We start from the raw sequence: 27221 nt of genomic DNA, 5'->3' as shown, positions 1-27221 counted from the left end.
TAGATACATGCATAAAAGGCCTGGAATGGTACAGGTAGATGAAAAGAGCACAGATCTTGACCAGGCCAAGAACAGTTCCAGGGTAATATGTATTTTGTTTTTTCTGATTCATCATGATGTCTTGTCTTTACTAATGAAAAAAGATTCATATTTAACATACACAAAGGTCACAGGAAAGTGAGGTGGTGTTGCTGCTTCGGCTAGAGCAATAGTCTTATCAGTTGCCTAATCAGAAGTAATAAAATTATATTAACAGGCTGTTAATTTTTTTAGGTTGCTAAGCAGGAACAGGGGAGTCAGTGTTTTTCAGTAAGTGTAGCACAGAAGCCAGCTGTTACTTACAAAGGACATAATTCAAGCCTTAGCATGTGTGAAAATAAATAATTAAATACTCCCCTTGGTTCAACAGGCCTGCTAGGTCTCCTCAAACATGACATTTATTAGCTACTGCAATGTCATTTCGTGTGATGTAGAGTCTTCCTCTTAACTACTGTCTGTTTATAAAGTCCAGCCACTGCTGAATAGCAATTGTGTCAATGTCCAAGTGTTTGGTGATGATAAACACTGACAAAATCAAACGCAGTAACTGCACACATATGATGGATCCCTAATGCCTTGTCTGAGCTTTAGCTCAGCTGTAACCTTTGCAGCACCTGCACTGCTGGAAATTCTCCTTATAGTCTTCAGCATGGGTGGTGCTGGGGGAGCTTAACCCTGCTTGAGACAGCCGTGCTGTTCATCTGGGTGAGAGCTGATGTTCCTGGGTTTAACGAAGTGAGCATTTTCCAGAAAATACCTCCTTCCTTTGCTGTCACCCCTGTAGCCTCAGCAAAAGCAGAGGTAGGATTGCACATTTCTGTGTGTATTCTGGGCAAATCAGAAGTAAAACTGTCTGTGGCTGGTGAGTCCAGACACTCCCACAAGAGTAAAACATGTTTATTAGAAAATGCTAAAGCAGTTGCAGCTTGAAATATGGCTAGAACAAAGTTTTAATTTTCACTGTCATTCTGATGGGTTATGCGACTAAAAATTGGTTCTTTGAAGGAGTATTAGGTAAATAAAACTGAGGTGATCTTTGAGCTCACTGTGGAGGAAATGCATATCGTTTAAGGTAATAGTTTTGTTATACCCTTACATTCTTGTATACGAGTAAAAAGTTAGATGTGAAGCTGCCTTACCCCAAGGCTTTCCCACTGGTTCATGACATAGCTGAGGACAGACTTCTGAAGTCATGACCCTGCTTTTCTTTCCTCTCCCCCATTGTCTGCTGAGTGAGCAGCTGATGACTCATGCCTTGCGCTCAAGGGTGAAGTAATGCTTCCTGAAATGTCTTACTTATTTTGTAATCTGTTACGTATTGTCTTAAATTCACTAGCTATATGCATGTGTATGTATAATCTGTCTATCAACCCATATATCCGTATCTATGTATCTGTGTTTCCTGGTCTATAAAAAGAATTCTACTGAGGTCTTTATGAGCGCCCAGAGTATAACCGTTCATTTTTCACTGTTCAAGCTTTTTTTTCTCCTCTAAGTCCTTTGCTGTTTCCTGCATTGGTTTATGTACATTACTACATTATGTTTAAGCATTACATAACCATGGGACATGTCTGAAAAAGACAGAGGTCATGTCTCCGAAGCATTCTTTAGGTTTAGGAATGCCTTTTCTCATAGGGAAGATGGTTCTTCTGGGCTGCTGTTTTAGTCTGCTGCTCCCAGACTTCTTTCTGTGCTATCTGCAACCAAGTATTTGTAAGTAAGCAAGCTCCAATTGATGCTTACCAGAACAAATCTGTTTTGCCAGGAAACTGGCGCACTTAGCAGGGATTTTTCCCAAAGTAATTTGGGGAAATTAAAAAGTTGGCAGAATTATCTGTTGTAATCATAGATGGTGACCCTGCATTTGTTAACGGCAGCAGCACAGGCTGCAAAAGAAACTTAATCCCCCAGGCCAGTCAAAGCAGTGGGATGTAATCAAGCATCCACCTTGCAGCAGCTTAGCAGATAGCATATGCATCTTCCTACGCTTTAACCGTATCAGAAACTGTGACTGTTCACTGTTAAAGTATATCAGATGGCAGTTCGGGTTTTGTTTATAGTTGCAACATCTGTGGGCTGCAGCAGACTCTTCTCTCATACAGATGCCCTGCAAGTGATGCTGTATGTGGAAGCAATATTATTTGAGTGTCATCTAGGATGATAGAGTAAAAATGAGTATCTACAATAATGAATGTGTTTTTTTAAAAAAACAGAGTTATTTACAGTTAAAAGAACCCTAAACTGCCATAAAGTAATATGCTATTATGAAGGTGAAAGCAAATTTGCAAGAGGCCTCTTAATCTGCATGACATGAATGTTGAGTGAGCGAATGGAGTGAAAAATAACAGAGGTAAATAACTTTCCCAATTAGTCTATGGCTTCTCTCATGCTCTCTGAAGTATTTTTACCTTTCATTGTGAGTTTGAATTTGTCATGTTATACTGGTTCCTTCAGGTGCAAAACTTTTACTGAAAACACAGAGCATTACAAGAGATGAATCTCGTGGTGACCTCCTGACCGGGAGAAAAATGAACAATTCATCTAGTCAGTGTTTAAGTTTTAAAATATGTCTGTTGACAAATACAAGATCACTTCAACTGGTCTTTTGGAAAACAAAACCAAATTAGCCATTCCAGAAAAGTAACAGCAGGGAGCGCCTCAAGTATTGCAACTTGTTTGTCATAAAGCATCAATGCTAATGTTGCATAATTTTTTTCCCCCTCCTGTAGGTGCCTGAGATTATAAGCTCTATTCGACAAGCGGGGAAAATTGCTCGTCAAGAAGAGTTTCAGAATAATCTCTCAGATGTTGAAGACCCTTTTGCCAAAAAGTTTGAGGTGCTGTTCTGTGGACGAGTGACAGTAGCACATAAAAATGCACCTCCAGCACTTATAGATGAATGCATTGAGAAATTTAATCGTGCAAGTTGTACAAAAAAATCAGATTTCAACTCGTCATCCCAACAACATGAAACTGCCAATAACTTTGGAGGCTTCTCTTTCAGCAACAAATTTCGGTCTGTCTTCCAGCCCTTGGTCAGTGAAGAGGAGGAGAAAAGGCCAATTAGGAAATCCTTTTCTCAGCCTGGGCTTCGTTCCTTTGCTTTTAAGAAGGATTTGCAAGAGGGAAGCCATAGAAGTAACAGCTTTGTCAGGTCTTTTGAAGAAGATGCAATTTCACTGAACCTAAAAAGTCAACTTATCTATGGACACAGTGTTGTGCAGCCAACAGACATTGCAGAAAACCGGACAATGTTGTTTACGGTAAAGCAAGATTTGCAGCTCATGGTGACATTTTCACATCTTGGAGTTTGGAGTGGCAAACACCAAAGCAGATGTTCTGACAGACGACAGTTACTTCTTTAATAACTTAATTGCAATTACCAGAGCTTAATTTAAACTTGCTTGTTTCTCTCAAAAGCATTACCAGTCAGTGTAAATTGTTTTATATAGTCAAAATAAGTTTTTTTAAAATAGTTTAAAACAGCACTACCTGAAACTTTCAGATTCTGAAGACAGCTTTTAGAAAGCTGCAGCAAGTTTGTAGGTAGTTATACAATTGCAAAATGGTGCATACAATTACTCTAGCTACTAACAGCAGAAATACATTTCCAGGTGAATGAGTTACCTGTAACTAGAGCAGATGGACCAAACCATGTCTGGGGGCTAGTAGTCTTAATGTCCCATGTTAAGCAGTGTAATTCATAAAGGTGTTGCTGCTGTCAACATGCCTGTGTAATGATGGAGTAGTGTAGTAACTTCCTAGGCTACTCCACGCCTGTCTCCAATGCCGTTCTGCTTTTGTGTGGTTAGCAATGCGCTTGCCTTGATAGGTGAGCAGGAAAAGTATTTTTCAAGACCTGAGAAGCAAGTAAGGAATGTGTTATTTGCTCCTTTTTTAATCCTCATGATAGACGAGTTATATAAGATACGTTATGTATCTTGTATCTTATGAACATAATGCAAACCTGGAGCTGATACTGCGATGGCTGGCTATCATAAGGTCATCTTGGAATCTTGGATCCGTCAGCTGCTGTTTGGGCTGGGAGTTTTTAAGGACAGTAACAGAGTAGAGTAGGTGCAGTTACAGCAGGTGGTTTGTTTTTTTTTTTGAGGGGGCGGGGGGGGGGGAGGAGGAGAAGTGCTGCTTTAAGGATTGCCAAAGTGTAAAAAGTAACACACAGAAAGAGGTGTAGTTAGCTATACCAGATTTTAAACAAAAGTTTTTTTAGAAACAGGCTGACATCAAGAGGGGGAAGTGGAAGAAGGTGGAGATAAATCTTGTGCCCCAATAAAAACAATTTACCCTCTTCCCTGAGCATGTATTTCACACAGAAAATATAGATGCCCTTTATAGAAATGACTAATTTTTAAACAAATTCTGACTCCATTATTAATTCATGGCATGTATTTTAGAGACAGGGAGGTTACAGAGGGACTGCTCAAGTCCACATCCTCTGACTCCAGTGAGTGCATTTTTAATTTATATCAAATAGATGCAACAATTTTCAAAAACACATGCAGCTTCAGCCTGAATATAACGTCAGTCACCTGCTGACAGGCTCATTTCCAAATTGTGGGGTTCTGTTTGTTTGGCTTTCTGTCTTGGGTTGTTTTTTGCCTGGGAAAATATTGGTTAGTATGCACAGTTGTATTCTTTTGCCATTCAGCAAGTGAAAATTCAGCTGAATATAAGGAAGTGAAGTAACTGTGGTTTGTGCTAGCAGCTTGTAGCAGAGCTGAGTTTGTTGGTTAGCCATCCCCCATGTTCAGCAGGTTCTGAGTAATAGTATGTATGCAGCACGCACAGGTCTTCAACTTTGCCTATCAATTTGTGTGTAGCTACATATGAAATGCTTAAAAGTAACTTCATATCCAGAGGAAAAAATTTGTTTGTATTTTCTCAGTTCAAGTTCTTACTTGACTTTGCCCCAGGATGGCAGCAGAGGTTGCTTGCTGTGTGAGGTGTGAAAAATATTCAGATGAGTTAGCTGCTGACTCTCCTCAACTGGCTCAGACAGTCTTGATTTTGGTATCTCTTTCTGAAGAACTGCTTTCCTAGCCAGTTTCTTAGGATTTTGGGGTTTTTTATATTTAGGCTTTTCTCCTGATTGTATTTGGGGTAGGGGGTGGGAGTGGTTGTTTTGGTATTGTTTTTTTCCCTTGTTCAGTTGGCTTCAAATGATCCCTGCTGCCCTAGGGACCAAGTGTGAAAGGAGTGTGTGGGGCTGAGCTAAGAAGGAGCCTCTTGCTGCAGGGAGGGGAAGGCAGCAGTGAACCAGAGCAGGCTGCTTAGTAGGTGTTGGAAGGAATAACCACATGAACATGTGCAAAGTCAGCCCTGGGGACAATACAAGGAAATGAGCAGGGGGTTGTGGAGAATCATTGTGACTGGTTGAAGTGAAAGAAAAGGTGGAAAGTGAATGCACAGGACCATTTTCAGATACACAGAGGTGACACCTCTCACTTGATCATTCACACGCAGGATTTGCCCCTTCCTTAAATTACTGGTATATTTGTGCTGCTGACATTTTTATGTGCATCTTATGGCATTTGTTGGTGGTTGAAGCTTCAGCAGGTTTGTCTAATGTTTGCTCATGAATGGATCCATATTCCATCCATCTTCCCTAAAATCTGATAAGAAGATATTTGTCCTTAGCAGACTCTCTGATGTGCTAGAAACTATGAGGAATTTAAATTTTATCTGTTAAAATGTTTCAAAGATGTTGTCAGAGGCTGAAAAATTGAAAACAATAGTTTCATTGTAGAAATGCCCTTTGCCTATCAAAAGTTAGCATCAGCTTTTGGTTTGCTGCTGTAGAAATGGCCTACAGATTATATCAGGTTAGAAAATACACTGCAGTAAGCTCATCTGAGTTAAAGCCTTTAAATTAAATGCTATGTGTATCTTAAATAAATAAAACTCTAAAAAAATACTTAGGTGGAATACAGGTAGAGGCATACACTTGGATTTAAATTTTAGGACAATTTCATTAAGTAGCTTTTAGGAATGTAGTATATGCCAAGACTGCAGAAAATAAGAAAAGGTAGTCTATTTCCTCAGTGCAAAGTTACTTGTGGTGTAATATTACTCTCATCTAATTAAACACTATTCTCAGTCTCTTGTCTCAAATGTGAAACTAAATCTTGGTTCAGTGATGTGCAGAGATCTGAATGCCAGATCAATGTGGCTTCAGTATTCTCTCTTTTTGTCTTAGTAATACACTAATTGGTCTAAATATACAGGTAGAAAAAATGTTGAGATTTGTGTCCAGGAAGCATTTTTATAGCATGACAAAATGAAGTGTAATGTTACTTGTTATCATCTTGTTATTTATTTTGTTCTTTTTAGATTGGCCAGTCTGAAGTTTACCTTATCAGTCCTGACACAAAAAAAGTAGCAATTGAAAAAAGCTTTAAAGAAATATCCTTTTGTTCTCAGGTAAGGTTGCAGTGTATTCTTTTTTTTGTTTGTTTGTTTAAATAGTCTTCACTTGTGAATGCTCAAGTACTTCTCTCTCCTAGGATTTCAAATGGATTCTCACCCCAGCAATTTCAGTAATTGCTATTGACAAGTTGCTTGTTAATCAGTAATTCTGTGAAACCGTCAGTCTTTTCTCATGCTTTGCATTTTAATTTCTGAGGTAAAAACTCACTTCTGTGTGCAGTGGATGAATATTAGGAGCTAGAAGGAACACCCTGGTCCGTTCTGGTTTGAGATTTCAGCGGGCGTGATTCACAGTTGTGCAAACCTGGGATTCCTTGAACCATATTTTTCAAGAAGTGATAATGAAAGGAGAAAACCAATATGTAAGAGTTATCTGAAAAATGCTTCAGAAATACATTTTTTTCAAGATTATATGTTGCATGTATGTAAAGAAGACAACCCTCTGCCATGCAGAGGTAGTGTCTTGATGCACTGAGGGTAAGCATGTTTCAGAGCCCCTTCATTCACTATTAATCCCTGTTCCTTATGCCACAGAGTTTGCTTCCCTGTCCTGCCTGTTGTTCTCGTGGCTCTGACTTAGATATTGCATGGATTATGTGAGGGTATCTAAAGATTTATTTTGAGTGGTGATGTTTCGAAAGAGATGCAACTTACACACATGAAGATGTGGTAATGGCATTGCATAGGTTACACAGGCATATGATTCACACTCAGCTACTGCAGCTGCTTAGCAGTGTGAGGGCAGAATAGTCATGGTCACATCAAGGACGTGGGACAGCTCGGGCAATTACAGGACTCCTATATGGGCAGCTGCACTAACTGCTGGCAGGTCCTGTGTACAGGAGCAGGGGACCGTCCTTGGAGAGTTGCTCAGCTGTCAACCTACAGGCTGAGCAACTGTTCATAAAGACATTTCATAGACCAGTTGCTTTTGTTAACTAACCAGTGTCATGATACAGGGATTTGTCTTTCATTAGCCGTTCTCTGTCTTGCGGGGCATTACTTGTATTTAGTTTGTGTACCAGATTTGATTCAGTTTAAGTGAATGGGGAAACTGAATGTAATTTATTAAACTAAGATGGAGTCCTTAGAGAACACTTAATTCCTTTAAAACCTGTTATAGATCAATTTAGGTTAAACCTCTGAGAAATTAACCTGAACTATAATTATATAAATAAAATTATATTTATTGAGGAATGGATGTTCCCACTAGTTGAACTAAAAATTCGCCTTGAATTAAACCAGTGTAGTGCTTGTTTCGGAGTAAACTTAAGCAGTTTGCATGCTGTCAGATCAAGAGCTTTGAAGAGAACTCCTTGATCACAGAAAAATCTTTATCCCCATGTTCCCTTAGGCCATCTCCTGAGGCAGGAACTAGTTAGGTAGACTTTGTGACTTGCCCTGAACATCAGCAGATGGTTGTGCTCCTCAGAACAGTAGGAATGAGGTTCTGATTTATTTCCTCCCTCCTGTCTGAAGAATGTGCTGCTACTGGGTAGATGTTATGTCAGTTGGACAAATACTGGTATTGGAGTAGAGAGGGCTTTTCCCCTAAGTATGTACATTACAGAAGACTTGATGGAATGTTCTTATGGACTCATCATGATCATAAGAGAACTTGAATAATCTTTTCTTGAGGGGAGATCAGAATCAGAATCAGTACTTAATTTCCAGAATGCCCAATCTATCAGTGAGCTATTATAATGGCAGAAAGAAGTATGTGGTCCTGGGGCAGTATCTGAATTAGCTTATCTGAAACAGCTAAGAGCATTTGCCAGCTCCTGGTACCTCGCAGTTTCATGGGCAGGGCCATGATCCCAGCTGGGCTCCTTCCATCGTAGCAGTTGGGTTGTCAGGAGAAGAAATAATCTTTCAGAAGAAGAAACATGGGCTGGGAGGTTAGAGAGGGGGCTCAGCGCGTTCTGTATACATCTCTAATGTGGGTGAAGGAGGGAGAAAGTCTGCAGGTTGCATCAACCTGTTCTTGCTTTATCACATAGCTGCCTCCTAAAATGCTTAGCCTGGACATCCAATGGAGCTAGAGTTGGAGAAGCTGCAGGTTTTACATCATTTAAATGTCCTTCTGACCTTTTTGTTCTCATGGCATATTAGTGCCTGATGTTTGTCTAATAAAGACTTTGTTATCTGTGTAATTGTCACACTCCAACAAACCAGGTATCTCCATATATGTTAAATTATTTTCCCTCATTCAGATGGCATGGTCTGAAGGTTTCTTGTTAGTATTTTGAATGATAAGACAATATTGTTCAGATTGCTTAAGCATATCTGATGCTATAATGTGTTCATTTTTGGGACACCTGGCCATTCTGTTTTATAGAAGTGTTCTTTTTATGTTTTTTAATGCTTTTAAAACTGTTTTCTTCATGATAAAAAGGCAAATAGAATATTCAGTGATTCTTGCTGTATTAAAAAGGAAAAGAACCAACAAAAAAGTCCTGCTAGGCATCTTCAGACTGTCTAAATTTCACTGAAATTTCTGATTTATTGTGACTTATCATTTTGATTTTTAATACAGCAGTTTATTGCTGCTCTTTACCCTACTATAATTGTTGTGCCATGACAGCTAGAAGGTAGTAAAAAGGTGCTGAATATAACAGAATTTCTATAAACAGGCTCTACCACTGTGCATATAATTCATCATCGTAAGTTTGTTTGGCTTTTTTAATCAAGAATGGTGCACTGAGGAGATGTGCGCTGGGATCACCCAGCTCTATTCATCTGAAAGTCTTTTCATGAAAGAAAAAAACTCCCAGCAATTAAAAAACCTTCTTAGCATTTTCCCAGGATGTGCTGTCTATCTACTGTTGCAAGTAGATTGTGCCTCAATTTGCGTGCGTTTTTGGAGAAATAAATGCTTCCATGAGTTATCTTTAAGTAATATATTTAACTATTTTCATTTTTTAACTAGCCAAGCTTTTCTGTAGATGGAAAAAAAATTGTTTATCCATTTTGCACTATTGCTTTGATTTGCTTTTACAAATGTAAAGCAATTGTTGACTGCTTTAGCAAAAGGGAAGAAAAAGAGAGCAAGCTTTTTTTCCCTGCTGTTTCCAATACGGAGTAAAATACATCTTGAATAGCATGTATTCATCCCTGTGTTTTCCAATGGATCTATTGTAATTCAGTCATTAAAAAATAACCCCAAAACCAATAAACAACCTCTAACTTAAGTGAAATTTAAAAGATTGATGAAGTCATAGATTCTGTAACAGAATAGATTTCTAATGGCCAGATGACTTTAATGTAGCTGGAACAAGATATATGTGACCTATCTGTAATGCTGTTGGGCTTTTCATGCTTTTTTAACTAGAAAAAATACAGGTACAAAACATTAAAAATAAATATGACTGGTTCTTTACTGTTATTTTTGTGGTAGGGAATTAGACATGTGGATCACTTTGGGTTCATCTGCAGAGAGTCTTCAGAAAACGGAGGCTTCCACTTCGTTTGCTACGTGTTTCAGTGTACAGATGAAGCACTGGTAAGTGAAAGAAAAGAAGAGCCTAATGGAATATTAGGCCCTAAAAGTCTTCTGTTGCTCCATGCTCTATATTTTGCCCGATGTCTTAAAAACCTGCTCCATTCAGAAATATTATTCTTTAAAAAATGTGACTAAAATAGCAGTCTGCAAAGGAACTTTAAATTTGTTTTGAAGGCGGAAGTTAAACCCCCCCTTAAAATACAATAAAACTTCCTTTCATTGCACAAACTAAGTTAGACCATATGCCTCCTTTTTTGGAAGGAGGGGTGTTTTATAATGTACCTATTCAGAAAATCAGGACTACACTACTGTGCTCTGGGTCAGGCCAGTGAGTCACACACAACTGCAGTAAGCTTTTTTATCACAGACAAGAAAAGGTTTCTAGATAGAGGTAGTATCTGTTATTAGACCACAGTAATAAAAATGGGTGGCCTGGAAGAGATAAGACTTCATGATGACTTTTGTCTTGCTTAGGCAGAAATGACACAGGAACAGCTTTTCTTTTTAGTGGTAAGCACATTCCCAAACAACCAGCAGTATCATTTTAAGACTGTTGTGCTTGTGTTAAGGAAAACAGAAGCTCAGTGGAGGAGTGAAATTCTGTTCTTTTTCACTTTATTCTTTTCAGGTTGATGAAATCATGATGACACTGAAACAGGCTTTCACTGTAGCTGCTGTGCAACAAACTTCCAAGGCACAGCCCCAGCTCTGTGAAGGATGCCCTATGCAAAGCTTGCATAAACTCTGTGAAAAGATAGAAGGTGAGGTTTAAAGAACTTTCTAGTCAAATATATTTTCTAATGATTTTATTGGGGGACAGTCTTAAATGTGAAACTCTAAGGGAATGAATGCTTAAAAAGAGCTTGGGATTTGGGATGGACGGTTGGAAGTCTTTTTATGTAGAGGACTGCAATGTCATCTGTCAGGTAGTAAAAGTTAAGCTTCTTTCTTCTACTTTAGTTGAATTTTTGAAAGTTAATTAAGAGTCTTAAGTATTACTAAATTGCAGCTAGCTTGACTCTATTAACCACTAAACACAGAGCACTGTAGTTACAGAACTTCTCAAGAATATATGCTGCAATAGCTATGACCTGCTGTCCTATTGAATCCACTTAGGTAATGCATTACACCACCACTAAACATGAACTACATGGTTGTGCATGTTGATCTATGCTCCTTCATGAAAATACAGCGGTTAGAATTGTAGTTGTTGCCCAGAAAATGAGTTCCAAGACAAAAAAAATCTTTGCATTTCAGCAAATTTTGCAGTTAGGTTTTGTTCATTTAAGCGATGTCTGGGGTGAATAAAGGGCAACAGCAGCTTGTCAGATCACATGACAGTAGCTTGTTGGACTAAAACCTATCTAGTATTAATTTGATGAAACTGGAGAACTTCCAGAACTACTTTTCACTCTATTTTGGTCTTCAGCTAGCTATGATTTTTGAGAAATTTCTTAAAGGCAAATGATTTTTAATGCCTTTAATCATGCCATCTGGTTAATCATATCATGTGGTTCTGGAGGAGAAATGCCATGATCAGAAAATGAAGTACAAACTACTGTTTGCTGGTTTTTCACAGAAAATAGAGGAAAGGCATTTAATCCAGGATGAGAACAGAAAAAAATAATCTGAATGAGAGGGTAGTCTGCTTTAGACTATCAGTATTTTTCATTAGGAGACAAAGCAAGAACTTCACTAACGTGGAATAAATTTACTCTTTTTCAGAAGAGGCCATGGCATACAAATTGAAGGAAATCAATGGAAATTATATTTATACCACAAGCAAAATCCAAGCAGTACTGCATAAAACACCCAACAAAGTAGTATGCTAAAATGCAGTAGATTGTGGGTTTGTTTTGTCTTGTGTGATAATGGAATCTTCAGATGAGAGTATAATCCTGGTCTGTGCTGAGTAAATCTCCTTGTTGCAGAGTTCGTGTCCCTCATTTTAAAGACATGAGTTCAGTAGTAGCTTTAAATTAACCTAGAGTTCTTTCTAATGCCCTGTTATGAAATCAGTGCAGTGCATCAGCTCAAATAACTGAAGAGCTTTGGATTAAATTGTGCACATAGTTATGAGACTGATTAATTCTGACAAATTTGACCCTGTGATTTGTTCTTTTTTGTTCCTCTTGGTAGGGTTACACCCTTCTAAGACTAAACTAGAACTACAAAAGCATCTTACAACACTAAATAACCAGGAGCAGGCCTCTGTTTTTGAAGAGGTTAAGGTAAGCTCTTTGTTTCCTACAAGATTTTAAAGCAGTTGATTTTTTTTTTTTGCTAACATCACTGTGAAACACCAAAGTTATTTTCATTTTTTAATGAGTTATTAATATCTTTACTTAACAGACTGTTAACCACCTTGTGCTTTAATTTCCGTATATTTTTCTAGACCTGTTAAAAATGTGTGTTTTGATGAAAATGGCTCATTTTACTCATTTTTTTCCCCTAATACTACTTGTTTTCTAGGAAAATGTTGACGTCTCACTGGGTACAATGCACATTTTTTTATTTTTTTTGTGGGTGAAGGTAGTGACTTGTACAGTGAGAACATTTAGCTGTTACTTTTACCAAAATAAATCATTGTAACATTCCCAGATAGGAAATTTCCTGCCTAAAATGTATTCTAATCTTCATAGTTGTCAAACTAAGTAAAAAAAGTTTGGATTTCATTCAGAAGATAGAAAGTTATTTTAGCACAGAGGAAAGCATAGCTGGATTTAAGACAAACTATGAACATTGCAGGAAATGCCATTGGGCTTGGCATACTACTGAAGATTAGGAAATTTCAGACTTCTTAAAAAGTAATGTTTCCTTCCTCTCTTGAGTGATTTCAGTCTCTTTGTGTGTTTCCATGTGGCAGTTTATCATCCAGTACCAAATTTGGAAGGTACTCTGTGGAACTGATTCCATGAGCTAGGTGATTTCTTAGTATACAACAGCTGGCTGGCACTGTTGCCTTTTAGTATTCTGCACACATTTTAATGATCTAAAGCTTCTAGTAGTCACAGGAAACTGTTAATTGCTTCTGGTGAGAGTCTGCAAACAATTAACTTGGTAAAACCAAGGGTAAAGTATGTCTCTCCTGCCTGTCTTTTTCGGCTAATTTTTTCAGTTGGACTGCCTGAATAAATTCTTACAGCTCCGTATGTTATAACCATGATTTGCATTTTTAGATAACTGTCTTAATAAGAATATTAAGACATGCATTAATGACATGCTACCTTGGCATTAGCTAATTCATAGTGTATCCTCTGCATTACATCAATAGACTTAAAACAGCATATGCTTTTCAAAAGTTAGATTTCTGGGATCAAATTCTATAATAAATTGTTTTAAAAACATTTTCTCTTACAAATAGGTTCACCTTGTGCACTAGTTTTTAAAATACCTATGTCATTTCCCAAAAATGAAATGTCCAATGAGAATGATTTTTAGAAGGGTTGTGCAATCATAACTGCCAGACAGTACTTCATGTGTGCTACAAAACTCAGAACTACAGTGTTTTGGTTTTCTTTACAAAAATATTTTTTAAAGTCTGTATTTGCTTGTGGCAATTTGATACCTCTACAGTTGTCCTTTATCTTTCATGTAAATTTTGTCATGTATGAAGTGAGGTCACCTGTTTCTGTGGCTGGTTGAGGCTTTGCCTGGGACACCGGTGTCCTCTGGTGGACTGGAGTAGTAGCATTAACCATGTTAAACTTGTTCTTACATTAACAATGTATAGACAGTGACAAAAAGAAAAGAGTAAATATTTGCTGTTATACAAATATGTAATAATTGTGCTTGTGCTGTTTCCAATTAAAGAAATTAAAACCAAGAAATGATCAAAAAGAGAATGAGTTGGTTATCTCTGTTTTGAGAAACATGTATGAAGAAAAACAGAAGGACCATGTTCATGTTGGAGAAAAACAGGTAAGTAATCGTTCAATTTTAGCTCATGTAAGGAGGAGCTAGGAGAAAATCTTCCATTCCATTTTTTTATCTTTCCAAAGGCACATTTCCATCACTGGCTTTTGGGAACTTCAAACTGTAGGTGGTGGCAGACACTGGTTTTGCTTATGATACATAGGCAATTGTCATGCACCAAAACGGGCATATCTCAGATTTTGAGGTACACGGTACAGTCTGATGTCAGGCCTAGGAGAGAGCTGCAAACAAGGTAGACCACCAATTTGGTTCTTTCTTTCTTCTCACTGCAATGAAAATTCCATGTATGTGAGAGACTATATAACGAACTTGTAATTGCTCTCAGCTGGTCTGTGACATTTGCCATCCTGCTGTCTGTGTGAGTCAGTGTCCTCATAATGCAGTGGATTTGATCCTTGTTAAAGACTATCACATTTACTCAACAGCTGGAAGTTATTTCTTGTGTGCAAACCACCATTGAAGTGGCCTCAAGGAGGAGTAGCTGAGGAGGATTGCTGCAGAGACTGTCACCCATTTCCAAAGAGTTGCGCTATCTTTCATTCTGTATCAGGTTGTATCAGTGCTGTTTAACTGGCAATTTTTACAGCACAGTTACAATTTTTCGAAAGAGATGAATGATTTTGGATGCCTTGGTTTGTGGCTAACTTGAGACACCTCGAGAAGGTCTGCATTTAAAAGAGGATCAGCACCTATTCTATAGATCTTTCAGATCCAGATTTTTAACCGTTTTAAAAGTCTTGGCTGTCTCACCACTTCTGGCCAGTAATTCCATGGCTGCTGTTGGCTATTTGTGATATAAACTAGCAAATTAATATATGGAGAATAATTAGACTGCTGAAGAAATTGGAGAAATAGCAGCAAGCCTTCATATACTATTTCTTCACTTTGTTAATCTCTTCTCCTTTTACGCCCACTGGCTAATTATTGACTTCCCTGATAAAGCATGAAGAAAACTTTGTATATTTTGTTCTCTGATTTCTTGTCTTGAGCATCTCACCAGAAATACATTTTTAAGAAAAAAAAGTGTTGTAGTTATGGCATGATGGGAAGAAACATTGCTTGAGGTCCTTTATCGTACCTGAAATATTTTTATTTGATCTAATGCCAGCTGATTGTCACATAGTTGTCAGTCAGAAATGGCTTGAAAATTCTAAGGCCTGCTGCAGTCTGTTTGCTCAGTGCCTGAGCAAATTTGAGCAGAATTGGTTAATCTGACACTTGCAAAGATGCCAGTGCTCTAAGAACAGAGTTGACTTGCCCTCAGTCCAGTCCATCATTATGTTTGCTCTGATAATTTGTCTCCCAAGCTGTGTAATAGCAGATACCTTTGAACATGGGCTCTGGCAGTGTTGTTTGTCTAAGCAGTCATTAACCGGTGACGTCATGATGTCCCTGCTCCCTTCTATTCTACATAGACATTCACTTTCATGCTTTTAATAATTTTTTAAAAATACCTAAATCAGGTGAGGAAAAATAAATTAAATGTGATACTAGTACATGGATCTTATTTAACAAAAATGACCTTCAAACTAAGTGTCTTTTTGTAAGAATGTAATAGCGGGCAGCATCTGATTTGCCCTTTGTGGATGAGATGAGTGAAGGTGAAAAGAAAATACAGAAGCCTGTAACTTTGTCAGTAGAATGCTTTAAAATAATAGCTAGACAGGACTCTATAGCGATGGTGATGATGTACTATTCAGCTGTCCATGTACTAATAGTTACGTAGATCAGTTATTCAGATCTCTGAAATTAGGGCCATGTAGAGAGAGCTACAGTGCCTGGCAGCCGCAGGATGTACCCCACAAAATAACTCCGAAAACTGTGCTCTGGCTTCTACTGCAGGTGTCAAGTTTGGGTGGTAATATTTGCGTTGTGGTGTCATTTTTGTATTCACTATATTAGTCTTCACAAGTACTAAAAATGGACTGAAATACTTATTTAAAAAGCAAAACTCTAAATAGACTGTTACCTCTAAGATGGAAGTGTTTCTACTGGTGAAATATATAGAAGAGTTAGATTGTTATACATTTTTCTGGCCCTTAGAAAGCCTCATTTTAATGTGGGGACACTTGATAGTTCTTGTTAATTATGAGCTTCATCAACTTTGAGTAATTTCTTGGCTGAAGAAAAGTAAATCCAGCAGAAATCTCTACTCTGTTACATTTAAACATTTAGAATTTGTACAAACAATTTAGAATTTGTAAATCCCTATCAAGATGGCAATTCTTCTGAAGCATTGCTAAGTATCAGTAGAGAAAAAGGCATGAAAAGCTAAGGACACCGGGAGAAAGTATTGTTTCAGGTTACAGAAGTCTTTGGACTGTTCACTGAAATTCTGCTCCATGCTGCTGAGTATTTTGCATTTATTTTTTTTAACACTTGCAGACTTCACAACCCCTTGCCGAGAATGCAGTAAATGAGGTGCCCAGCAGTGCTCCAAGATTCAGATTAGATATGTTAAAGAACAGAGCAAAAAGATCTCTGACAGAATCATTTGAAAGTATTTTATCACGTGTAAGTATCTTTGTGTTTATTGCCTCTGAACATAATGTCGTTGTTTTATTTATTTGAATGATATGAAAGTCATATTTGTTATCCTTCCAGGTTGTAGCCAAGTTGTTATTAAAGGCACAGTGACAAAAATATTTGATTGTACAGGTTAGAAGAAGACAAAACAAAGCAGGGCTTTGGTAGAGAGAATACAAAGTCCTGGAAGAAGGGAACTAATTGCTAGACAAGAAATAGTGTGTATAAGCATTTCAAAAAATTAATATGAAGTTGAGCATGAGAACTTAAAAAAAGCAACCATTGTTTTATTTCTCTTTCGGATTTAGAAAATTAAAAGAGTAATTATAATTGTTCACTGCTCTTTATGTAGAATGAAATGATTGGGGAACTGACTAAGCATTCCTAATGAGATAATATTTATTAGTGGCACAGAATGGATGAATAACAGGGCATTTGAACTTTTAAACGCTAGAGATTATTTGAAGGTGAGGGGTATAAAGACCTTAAGAAGGCACAAAGGTTATGAAGGCATTTATGAAATATCACATCAGCTAAAATTTTTTGTAAACAGTGTCTGGCAATACCTATTAGTGGGAAAAAAAACTTGAGCTCCTATGTGATAGTGATCCCCAGGACAACACAGAAAAATGTTTATCATAAACATATTGCTGAAAATATCTGCTGAATGTATACAGCAACAGTTAAGAAAACAAATCAGATGTCAAGTTTAAGCACTACTTTTAAACCTATGGGGTGTCTTCTCATTCAAATATTCTTTGTTTTGCACTCCGTGGAGAAAGTCTGAGGAAAATAATAGGAGATTTGGAAAAGCCTCTGCTTGACAAATTACTAAAAAAAAAATCAGACCTTCTGCCTTTTTAAAAAAAAAAAGAAAAGAAAAGAAAGAGAGTTGTGACAGAATGCTAAACAACAAATATTAGGTAACAAAAATTGGGCATTCTCATTTCTCATCAGCAAACATGTAAATTGAAGCAAGATGTAGGACAGTTTATTGGCTCATAGACATTCAACTTGTAGAGACAAAACTAGGCTTTCAAAGCTTATTTTAGACATCATATCTAACCTGTTCATGAAATGAATGATAGCAAAAGCATGTTCTCCCTGTTATGATTATGCATATAGAGAGGATTTTTAATATAGTATCTCTCTTCATTACTTCCCAGCCAGTGTTTCTAGAGTTGGCTCTCATAAAATCCTGCAGTGGATGTGTTTGCGATGTGAAACATAACATTAGTGTTGTTACACTAGGTATAGTAATTTTTGACAGTTTGTCCTGACTGGCATAAACTATCTTCACGTAAGCACAGGTGTATATTGGTTGCATTTTCACTGTCATGGTTGTTTTGATGGAAGTTCTTGGTTTTGGTCAGATCTGAGGCAAAACATTTTGTCTGAGCCTCAAGGAAAAAATAGTCACTATTGTGAATAATGGTGGTATTTTTTATTTTACCTGGAATAACAGTTCGAAGAAAACATAAGCCTTAACTTCAGAACATAAAGAAATGATACCCCTTAAGGTTAGAAAGATACCAGTTCCACAGTTATATTAGCACATAAGAATCCATCAGTAGGTTTCTTGATATTTCTCTTGGTTCCATTACAAACATTAGTTGAACGAATTATACAAAAATATTGTTGAACAGGTTATACAAAAATATTTCTGCTTTCTGATTTGTAGGCATTGAAATGGGTAATACCAGAACTTATGTTTTGCTGTGTATTAAATTTACATGGATTTAAGTCCTTTGTAATAGACAGCTTTTTAATTTCTTAGTGTCTTGGTAAGAAGTGCGTAGTGTGAAAATTTCCTGTTTGGAATACAGAAGGTACTTCAACAGTAGTTACAGTACATGTGTGCAATATATGATCGTGTACATGTCCTGGAAAGCACATCGTTGCCCATGAGAATTCCTTAATTCCATAAGGTCCTTTAAAATGTCAGTGACTGTTCTGAATGAAACCTCTGTTTCTCACAGAGGCAAAGGTTATTCTTAAGCATTTCAGGAAATTAAATTTGATACTGTCTTTGAAAATTACAGATTCTGACTGTGCTACACAAATCTCTTTCTGGTATGCCCTGTATGTCATAATCTTGACTGCTGGTGTGCTTTATCTCTACAGGGCAGTAAAGCCAGAGGTCCACTGGACAGTTCTGGTGCTGTGGATCTGGACAGCTCCATGTCCAGTACCTTAAGCAGCACAAGTAAAGTAAGTAAAGCCTGGGGTGAATGTACATATTTAGAAACTTCACGTAATATTCCCTGAAACAACTAGTCAGATGTGAAATGCAGTTACTAGCTATTCATGTAACTGTTCCATTCTAACATCTTGGGTTTTTTTAATTATTTTGGGGGAGTAGGCAAGCTAATGGATTGTGTGTGAAAAGAAATAAACCCCAGAATGCCCGAACAGTATGACAGAAATAGTATCATAGAGTATGGAGCATAGGTATGTCTTTTCTTCCTACCTGTAAGAGTCCTGCTGCCACTTGCTGATCCATAAGGTGTGTCTTTATTCCTGTGCTGAGTCCCTCTGGGGATGACAGGGCTGCATTCATTGCAGCCAGCCTCTTGGATCAGCCACTACCATTTGAGGGTTTTTTTGGAGGTTTGTTGGGTTTTTTTCCCCCAACTTGAAGCAATATTTTCTCAGAATTTACATGTTGGTTACCCAAATAATTTTTCATATATATAACATATTAGAAAGTGTATGAGTCCTCTGAGGGACAACTTGAACAAAGTCATTTCCCAGTTTACTCTGGTAAAAGAGATTCAGGCTAAGAAAAAGCAGTCATATGTCAATACAATGGTGATGTGTAAGATGATGTTATCTGTAGAATTTTACTGGAGATCTCCATATTTTTTTGACACAATATGGGGCTCACAGTAAATCTGTGTTTCTCTTCTCCAGAAGTTTCAAGTTGCTTTCAGGCTTTTCATTTTGTTCCCTGTGCTATAAAAGATAGCAGTGCAATTGGGTCTCCATTTAAATTAGAAATTCCTTGTACTTATATAAACATATATTTTGTATCTATGTATCTTATCGTGTGAGTCTATAGATGTGAAATAAAATATTATATAATGTAATCTGAATCTTGCAACAGTGTGCAGAAAACAAATGCAGTAATTACTATGCTGCTGATGCTGATGGGGTTGGTTTCAGCCCTGAAAGTACATACCATGAATGCAGGATTGCATTCATAAAAAACATAAAGGTAAAACACGATATCCCCCTATTCATGGTTAGAAAGCTTTTAGTCTGAATAAAATATGAACACTCTTCTTCCCTAGAGGTAGCCTAGCACTCTGCAGACTTGGATACAGCTATTGATTCTCCTCTAGTGCCTAGTCACCTAAAGACTCCTGACTTCAGGTAATCAAAAGTCTGCTTATCTTTTGGAAAGAATGGCCAACTCTGCAGGAAACACAAGGTGGACAGTGAAGAAAAACACATGGTTTTGGACTGAAAGAGGCATCTAGTCAGAGAATTCAAGTCCTTTGTGTGAATCTTCAGATAGATGAGAGGATGAGATATAGATAAGGACTATTTTATATATATAGTTATATATTGTTAAATGGGGTGCTAAATATATAGTACTCCAAAATACCAACCATTTTGTTGCTGTCACTGTTACCCAAACCTGACCCTTCTGTTCTGTTCTGACTCCATTTCCTCTGAGGTGTATTCAACTTCCTGTAAAATACAACTACTCCCAAAATTACTTTTTCTCTGTAAAATGGAGGTGATTTGTTGTTCTAAGTGATTAATAGCAAAGACATAAAACATCAAAGATTCTTTCTTTGATCTATCATGATAAAAATGTGCAAGTTTGAAGCAGGTTTCTGTGGGATGTGAATGACATGGGACTGCAACCTCAAAGATTGATTCTAAGCCCACGTGTTGATAACCTTTTTTGCACTGCTAGGAGCCACCGTTGTGTGAAAAGGAGAAAGACAGACTTCCTGCACTTCCTACAGGAAACACTGTCAAGACCAGTGGATCAGTGGGTGATGTCTCCAGCGATGCAGATGATTCTCCTGTTGAGCAGTCCGTTACATTACCTCAGCAAAGCTTTCGGAGGCGAGCAAACACACTGAGTCATTTGCCAACGGAAAGCCAGGAATCTCTGGTACCTGTTGAAACATCACCTTCTGTTCCCCAGAGGAAACTCATGAGGTATCACTCAGTGAGCACAGAGACTCCTCACAAAAGAAAGTAAGACATTAAAAGCAGGCTATGATTTCATTTGTTGAGGGCATATTTGGGGGTGATAATTGCATACCAGGTATGTCCTCTTAATGGATAAGAAATGTATGGCAGCAATGTGTCACTCTTTGTAGGTTTGTAGGTATTCTGTTTAAAAACACTTTTAGCCCCATGTTCTCCACAGGGGAGAGAAAACATGAGATCTGTAGTTCCACCATTTGTCACAAAACTAAGTGTAAGCACAACATAGGATTGCTCCTCGGGTTTGATTATATTTTTGCAAGCAATATTAATTATTTTTTGTTATTTTAATCTGTAAGCAGTACAAATAAATACTACTACTTGTTGTCTATTTATAGAGAAAAATCTAGTAGCATTTGTGATGCTGAAAGCCTTGCTAGTTGGTGAATTCATGTGTGACTTTAAAATAACGCACAAAACTGACATGAATTGCCTAATTGTTGATAGAGTTGAGGCTCCTTGCTAGTTTTTAAATGAACCCGTGTAGATTTTACTTGCAAAAACAAGCTACTGCTTGCCTTCATGTTAATATTTGTCAAGCTGTACTCCTTCAAAAACCTGCCTCTACATCTCTAAAGTCCTCTTAACTTTGCGGTAGTTTTCTTCCCTCCCTCTACCTGGCTTTTTCCAATTACTATGGAAACATTTCTGTCTGTAGGCTTCTGTTTTAGTGCCAAAACTGCTCATTTACACAAGTTAGTAGATAGTCTCTGTGTTCCAGCTCATTTTTCCCTGCAGGAGGCAAGTTAGTAAAAAAACATGCCTGAAACAGGTAATGACAGCGAAAGAAAGAATTACAGTATTTGAAAGGAAACATAACCTGAGTTGCCTTTTTGTCCCTTCTTTGAACCTTTTTAATTCTAAAATGCTGGAAAGATTTTGTAGTGCAGTGTAGGACTTGTGTTGGTCTGTTATCTTCGTGAGAGTTGCCCTGATGCCTGTAGCTGCTTGTTCAATCAGTTATCTTACTGTAGGAATGCAGCTAAAATTAAGTGTATTTTTCATTTTCCTTGGTTATTTGTATTTGAGTTTGATCATACAATTTTTAGTAAGACCTGAGTGTACCTGCTCCCTCACATAACTTTAAAAAAAATAAATCATCGTTGCTTGCCTTTCATAGCAAATGTACGGAACCAGGGGAAATGGAAAAAAGGGAGGCCAAGTATACTTAAAGTTCTCAAAACTCAATAGAATTACAGACTTCTAACAAGTCTTGTACATTTTATGAGTGTTTTTGAACAGCTTACCTCAATTCATAAATTGTTTCGTAGTGTAAATAAATTCAGTTCTTCATGTAGCGTTTCACTTCTCATCCATTAGAACTCTTGATCATATGCCTGACTTTATCATAGACACCAAGGAGAGGCACGTATGAGGGAGAAGAAACGGGTGTGTCAGTGACAGGTTTTTGAGAGTTTAAATTTAGTCATACCCTGAAATGCCTTGCTGAAGCCTGTGAGTGTGTATCTGGGACTTTGCTGATCGGGTTAAGATGTTCAGCCTCTTACAATTACTGCATTAACTGTGACAAACATAGGAAATGGCTCATTTGTATATGTCAGGTCCCTCTCAAAGATTAGAGAAGGGATTTCACTTCCCCTGCCCTTTCCTCTCTTACTGTGTTTTGTTCTTTGTGCTACCTCAACTCCATCGCTCTGGCTGGAATCCTACTATACAGTTTGAATGAATCTGTCGACGAATCTAAAAGTTCTTCAGGTCAACTTGCGCGTTCTCCTGCTCTAGCTCGTCTTAATCCCTCGGCCTCTTCACCCAACTTTTTAAAATATCTAAGGCATAATTCAAGTGGAGAACAAAGTGGGCATTTTGCACAAAAGAGGTGAGCTAGCACCTGTACGTAGTTTGGGGTAGGTTTGTTTTGCTATGTCATAAATGTCAAGCTCCATATTGTAAATAATTAAAATAAATTAATATAGACCAAAGGTGGTAGATTTTTGTGGGAGAGGGAACTTTTTAACTCCACCACTGAATGTAGAGCTGCTACTTATGTAGTTTTTTGTTTTAATAAATAAAATTCTTTCAGACATAGACACATGACTTTCTCTAGAGCCAGTTATCCAAAGCAACTTGTCGTTATGCAGCAGACAGCAGCACTTCTTAAATTGTGTGAGGGATAAGTTGCCAAGAACCTGTGATCCAGCTCATTCTGTCCCTCCTGAATAATTCTGTTCTGTTCTGCTTTGGTCATGGTAACACAGAAACATTAATTTTTTGTGTCTAATGAAAAAAGGCAAATTGACTAAGTGAACTAAATGGGACAAGAAATAGCAGAACTGTGGAGAGCTGATACAAAAAAAACCACAAACAAACAAAATATAACCCCACCACCCCACCCCCAAAACCAAAACCCAAGAACAAACAACACCCAACTCAACAGCCCATGTATTTGTCTTGGTTATTTTGAACAATATCAAATGATACTTTTCTGTAGCTCCTTTCTCAGAACAAAATACCTATAGAGAACGTTGAGAAAAGGACATTAACCCATCATTTCCCTGAGAACCTGAAACAAGTAGCTCCCTAGAAATCTTAACCATGAAACACCTTCTTAACCTCTTGAGCTATAACTGCTTATTTTAGCTCAAAAGGCTAATGAGACCAAATGTCCTTGGAAGCACTGTCAACAGTCACTGGCCATTGGCAAGCAATTTTTATTGCTCTTGCTGTTTATTGTTTGGCTTTGTTCTCCTGGGTAAGGTTTCCTGTTTCCCTCTGATACTGAGAAAATACTTGGCTGAGAACTTTGTTTCACCAGTTCCTTCAGTTGCATTTGCCGAGTACTAACTAGCATCTCTTAATTTAGCTTCACCTCAGAAGTGCAGTATAGCTCAGAGGAGGAAATGTGAGTCTACAACGTCCTCTTTACTCATCATTTTAATAAGACTTACTTGAATCCTGAAGCACATTCTCAACAGCACATTATTCCAATAGATTTGGTAATGATACTGCATGCACTGTAGCAACATCTCCTTCCCTTTCCCTGTTGTTTAAGGGTATACCATACTGCACCTCTAAGCAACAAGACTGAAAACAAAAATTGATAGGGATATCAAATGGGTTAATAAGTTTAAATCAATAGTCAAACTGCCCAATTTGATTGTGTTCTGTAAGTGAAATTACTGTGTATATGTGATGGATTTACAATGCAATTGTAAGTGAAACCTGTTTGCAGGACACGCTGCAGCCTTATCTTCTTCGTGCTCGGTACTAGCTACTAAAGAACAGCTTCACTTCATACTAGTGATTGTCTCAGAGTACACACACACACACACACCCCCATCCCATTTACAACTTCAGGAGACAGTGCTAAATGACATCCAGGTATATCATTATGGTTTATCAGAAGCAGTTCTTTCTCAAGCTTAGTTTTTCAGGAGAAAATTCACCTAGTCAGGTGTTTTTCTGTACTTGTTCTGATAAAAGGTCTTCCAGTATCATCAGCCAAGTAATTTTCTATGTTTTCATTCCATGGAGAAACTTTCCGTTATCTGAGTTGTTCTCACTTCCTTCTATTAACCTTCTTCTGAGTATGTGGGGGCTTGTTATTTTAAAAGAAAGAGCAGAATTATGTTGGCCAGAAAACTGTTGATGAAATTTCATTAGTGCTCCTGTCTGTTGCATAAATAGAGCGGCAATCCTAATGATCAGTTGGAAGGCTCAGCTTTTAACTTAAAAGTTCCAAACTTGTCTGAATAAAACCCTGTCAATGCTTTACAAAATGTTTTATGCCAAAGTCTTAGTTTTCATTTGCCAACACAATGATTATCAATGTCAGCTTTTCCTAACCTTTTCCCCCAAATTTAGTCAGTCACTGAAACTGATATTTAAGTAAATGTACAATGATAAAGTTGGCGTCAGTTCTTACTAGATTAAAGGAACGTACTTGAAACATGCATTAAATAGCAAAGAATAATAAGTTCACTGGAAATACATTTATTTACATTGGAACATTTTAGTTTGCCCAACAAAATATGTATTTCAAAGTAGCACTTTGTTAGGAGTTTCAGTTTTGACTTTGGTTTCCTTGATATTCAGGCCTTCAGGATTTAGCTGCTTTTTGTTTGAAACTTAGCAGTATGTATTGTTTTTATTCAGTGGATTTATACTTCTTTGTTCTAAACTGTGCTTTTCCCAACTGCACTCTCAGCATCTCCTACCGTACTGCCTTAAGGAAAAAGCTTCATTCTTCCTCTTCTGTGCCAAATTTCTTAAAATTTCTGGCTCCTGTAGATGAAAATAACACCTCTGACTTTAGGAGCACAACAAGGTAGGGTTCTCTCTTAAAGCCTGGAGGTAAAACTGTATTTTCAAAGGTTTCTTTGTCTGAAATATTTCAAATGCTTCTCACACTTGCAAAACCTGATCTGTGCAAGTTCACTTGCATGTATTCTGCATGTGATTGCTGTCAAAAGAATGGAGCTATCCCAGGCTCCTCCTCTGCCATGATTGCAGAACTTGGCCATTTTGATGCTGTAATGGTCATACAATTTCCGTCTCTGTACTTCTGTGATTACTCCTGCCAAAGGACTGTATTAGTAGTTTTCAGTTAAAAGAATATACATGGCTCATCCTAAGCAATGTCAGTGTCCTCAAATTGAAAGGAGAGGATGGCCCGTAAAACGCTCCTCTTGGTTGCTGCCAGAGCTATTTGAAATACATTTATCCCTTTCAGTTTCAACAAAGACTCATGCAACCATTTAGCCAATGGCTGGAATAAAGCAATGAATAGTTTAAAGATGTAACAGGTGAAAGTTGTTAGTGGGATTTTTAGTAGGAAAACAGCATTGCTGTTCACTATTTCATTTAATATTCTGAATAAAAACCTCTCTATGTAGTTTGTGGATTACTTGAAAGGGTCATCCAAGTTTCCTGGATACTGTTCCCAAGTTTGTTGCTTATTTCAGATGGTGGCTTGCTAACAGAAAGGTTAAAAGTTTTGTTCCAGGTCTATGTTTTAAAGGCATATGTTACATATCTAGTTCACAGAAGGCTGGAAGTTAAATTGGTGTTTATAAAGCTCCTTGATGTGTGCTGACAAAAGGCATCAGCAGTTCTTTGTGTCTCCTATGAATAAGTGCTAGGTTTTATGGATGGCATTTAAGCAGCAGAATGGTAAAGATACATTATGGTGTACATGTCTTTAACGTGTTTAATACACTGCTGCAAAGAAATCAGTTAAAACTAGAGAAAGCAGATTACACAGAGCTGCCAGCCCCTTTTGGTGAACATAAGTGATGTTCCTTGTGAGTGATGAGCCTTGTAAAAGCCTTGTAAAAGCCTTGTAAAAGCCTGCTGCCACAAAGCAAGCTTCACTTACCTAACGCTGTGAGCTTGGCCCAGCATATGCACAGCACACTGCACTGCTTAGTTGATGGTTCGCGTTGTTGTGTTCACTGAAGACTGTGTCACTGTTACTAGCTTACTCACAAGCCATTCTGTGTTACACAATTTTAGTGACTACGAATCCAAACACAGCCCGCAGGCCATTGGTGTGGACAGCCCTGTAAGGACTCGACGGCATTCATGGAGGCAACAGATATTTCTGCGAGTGGCCACCCCTCAGAAAGCATGTGATTCTCCCAGCCGATATGATGGTAAAGTCTGTGTTTTATTTGCTCCCATAAATGTTGTTAGTGGATGCAATCTGAAGCATGGATCATTTTGTCTACCAAGTGGGCATGTTTGCCTGATAATATGTTTGTACCATCTTTGCAGTTTCCCACCTACTTTTTGGTCATGTCAAGCTCATCAGCTATTGATTTTTTATTTTTCAGCTTCATCTGTAACATAGTTCTGGTTGTGTCAATTTAAATAATGAGTGAATAAATTATTTTAATGTATACTGTTTTAAGGACTTCTGGGGAAAAAATGTATCATCGAGCATGGCTCTAAAGGAGAGGTGGTGCTTCTGTTTCATATTTCCATGCTGAAGTGTAGAACTATGGACTAGAAAAATCCAGGCCTAGCAGAAGGAATTAAATTTCTTTTATGACTTCAGTTGAGTTTTGTAGTATGTACTTCATACCAGACTGAATTTGACCTCATGTATGCTGCTCCTCCAGTCTGTGACATTTACTACTTGAGCCATACTTTAGCCACTGTTGTCGTATTTATTCCCTGAATCACTGTAGAGCTGAAGAACCACAGCTTAGAAAAAAATCACTGCACATGAGCATGCAGGTGCATCATTTTATGCATCTCACTTTATGAACCAGATAGTGCAGCATATAGGCCAAGAATGCCTGAGAGAAGCTTGTTCTCTAGACAATGATCTCTGGCTACTGAAGTTTGAATTTCACAGCTTGAGCTCTGCAGGCTCTACCTTCTGACTGATTTCTAAGGCCACTTTAAAAGATATAAGAAAAAGTATGAGGGAACAGGAGGCAACAGTACATTATAATAAGTGTAGTAAAAAGTAACCATCTTAATGTCACTGATACTTTTTTCTTGCATCTTAAAGGGACACCTTGATTAACTGGACACTGCACATAACAAAAGTGTTTCTGTCAGTGCATTGCTTGCC

General features: G+C 37.7%; 1 protein-coding gene across 12 annotated transcripts in view; it reads left to right on the top strand.

Annotated features, from left to right (window-relative positions):
- The window catches only part of TBC1D1 (TBC1 domain family member 1), a 123105-nt gene that overhangs the window by 58532 nt on the left and 37352 nt on the right, over window positions 1-27221 (top strand). For 7 of the 12 annotated variants that reach the window (XM_055717672.1, XM_055717667.1, XM_055717656.1 and 4 more), the window contains 12 exons: window positions 2769-3302; window positions 6391-6480; window positions 9884-9988; window positions 10617-10749; window positions 12128-12219; window positions 13802-13909; window positions 16310-16438; window positions 18575-18661; window positions 20379-20668; window positions 22359-22517; window positions 24846-24965; window positions 26153-26292. In XM_055717672.1, coding sequence (XP_055573647.1) covers window positions 2769-3302; window positions 6391-6480; window positions 9884-9988; window positions 10617-10749; window positions 12128-12219; window positions 13802-13909; window positions 16310-16438; window positions 18575-18661; window positions 20379-20668; window positions 22359-22517; window positions 24846-24965; window positions 26153-26292 — 1987 coding nt within the window. The remainder of the gene's footprint in view (window positions 1-2768; window positions 3303-6390; window positions 6481-9883; window positions 9989-10616; window positions 10750-12127; window positions 12220-13801; window positions 13910-16309; window positions 16439-18574; window positions 18662-20378; window positions 20669-22358; window positions 22518-24845; window positions 24966-26152; window positions 26293-27221) is intronic. The other 5 variants (XM_055717712.1, XM_055717727.1, XM_055717685.1 and 2 more) reach the window with 4 other exon arrangements.

Source organism: Falco cherrug, chromosome 1 (assembly GCF_023634085.1).
Source record: "Falco cherrug isolate bFalChe1 chromosome 1, bFalChe1.pri, whole genome shotgun sequence".
NCBI lineage: Eukaryota > Metazoa > Chordata > Aves > Falconiformes > Falconidae > Falco > Falco cherrug.
This window is presented reverse-complemented; position numbering and strand designations above follow the sequence as displayed.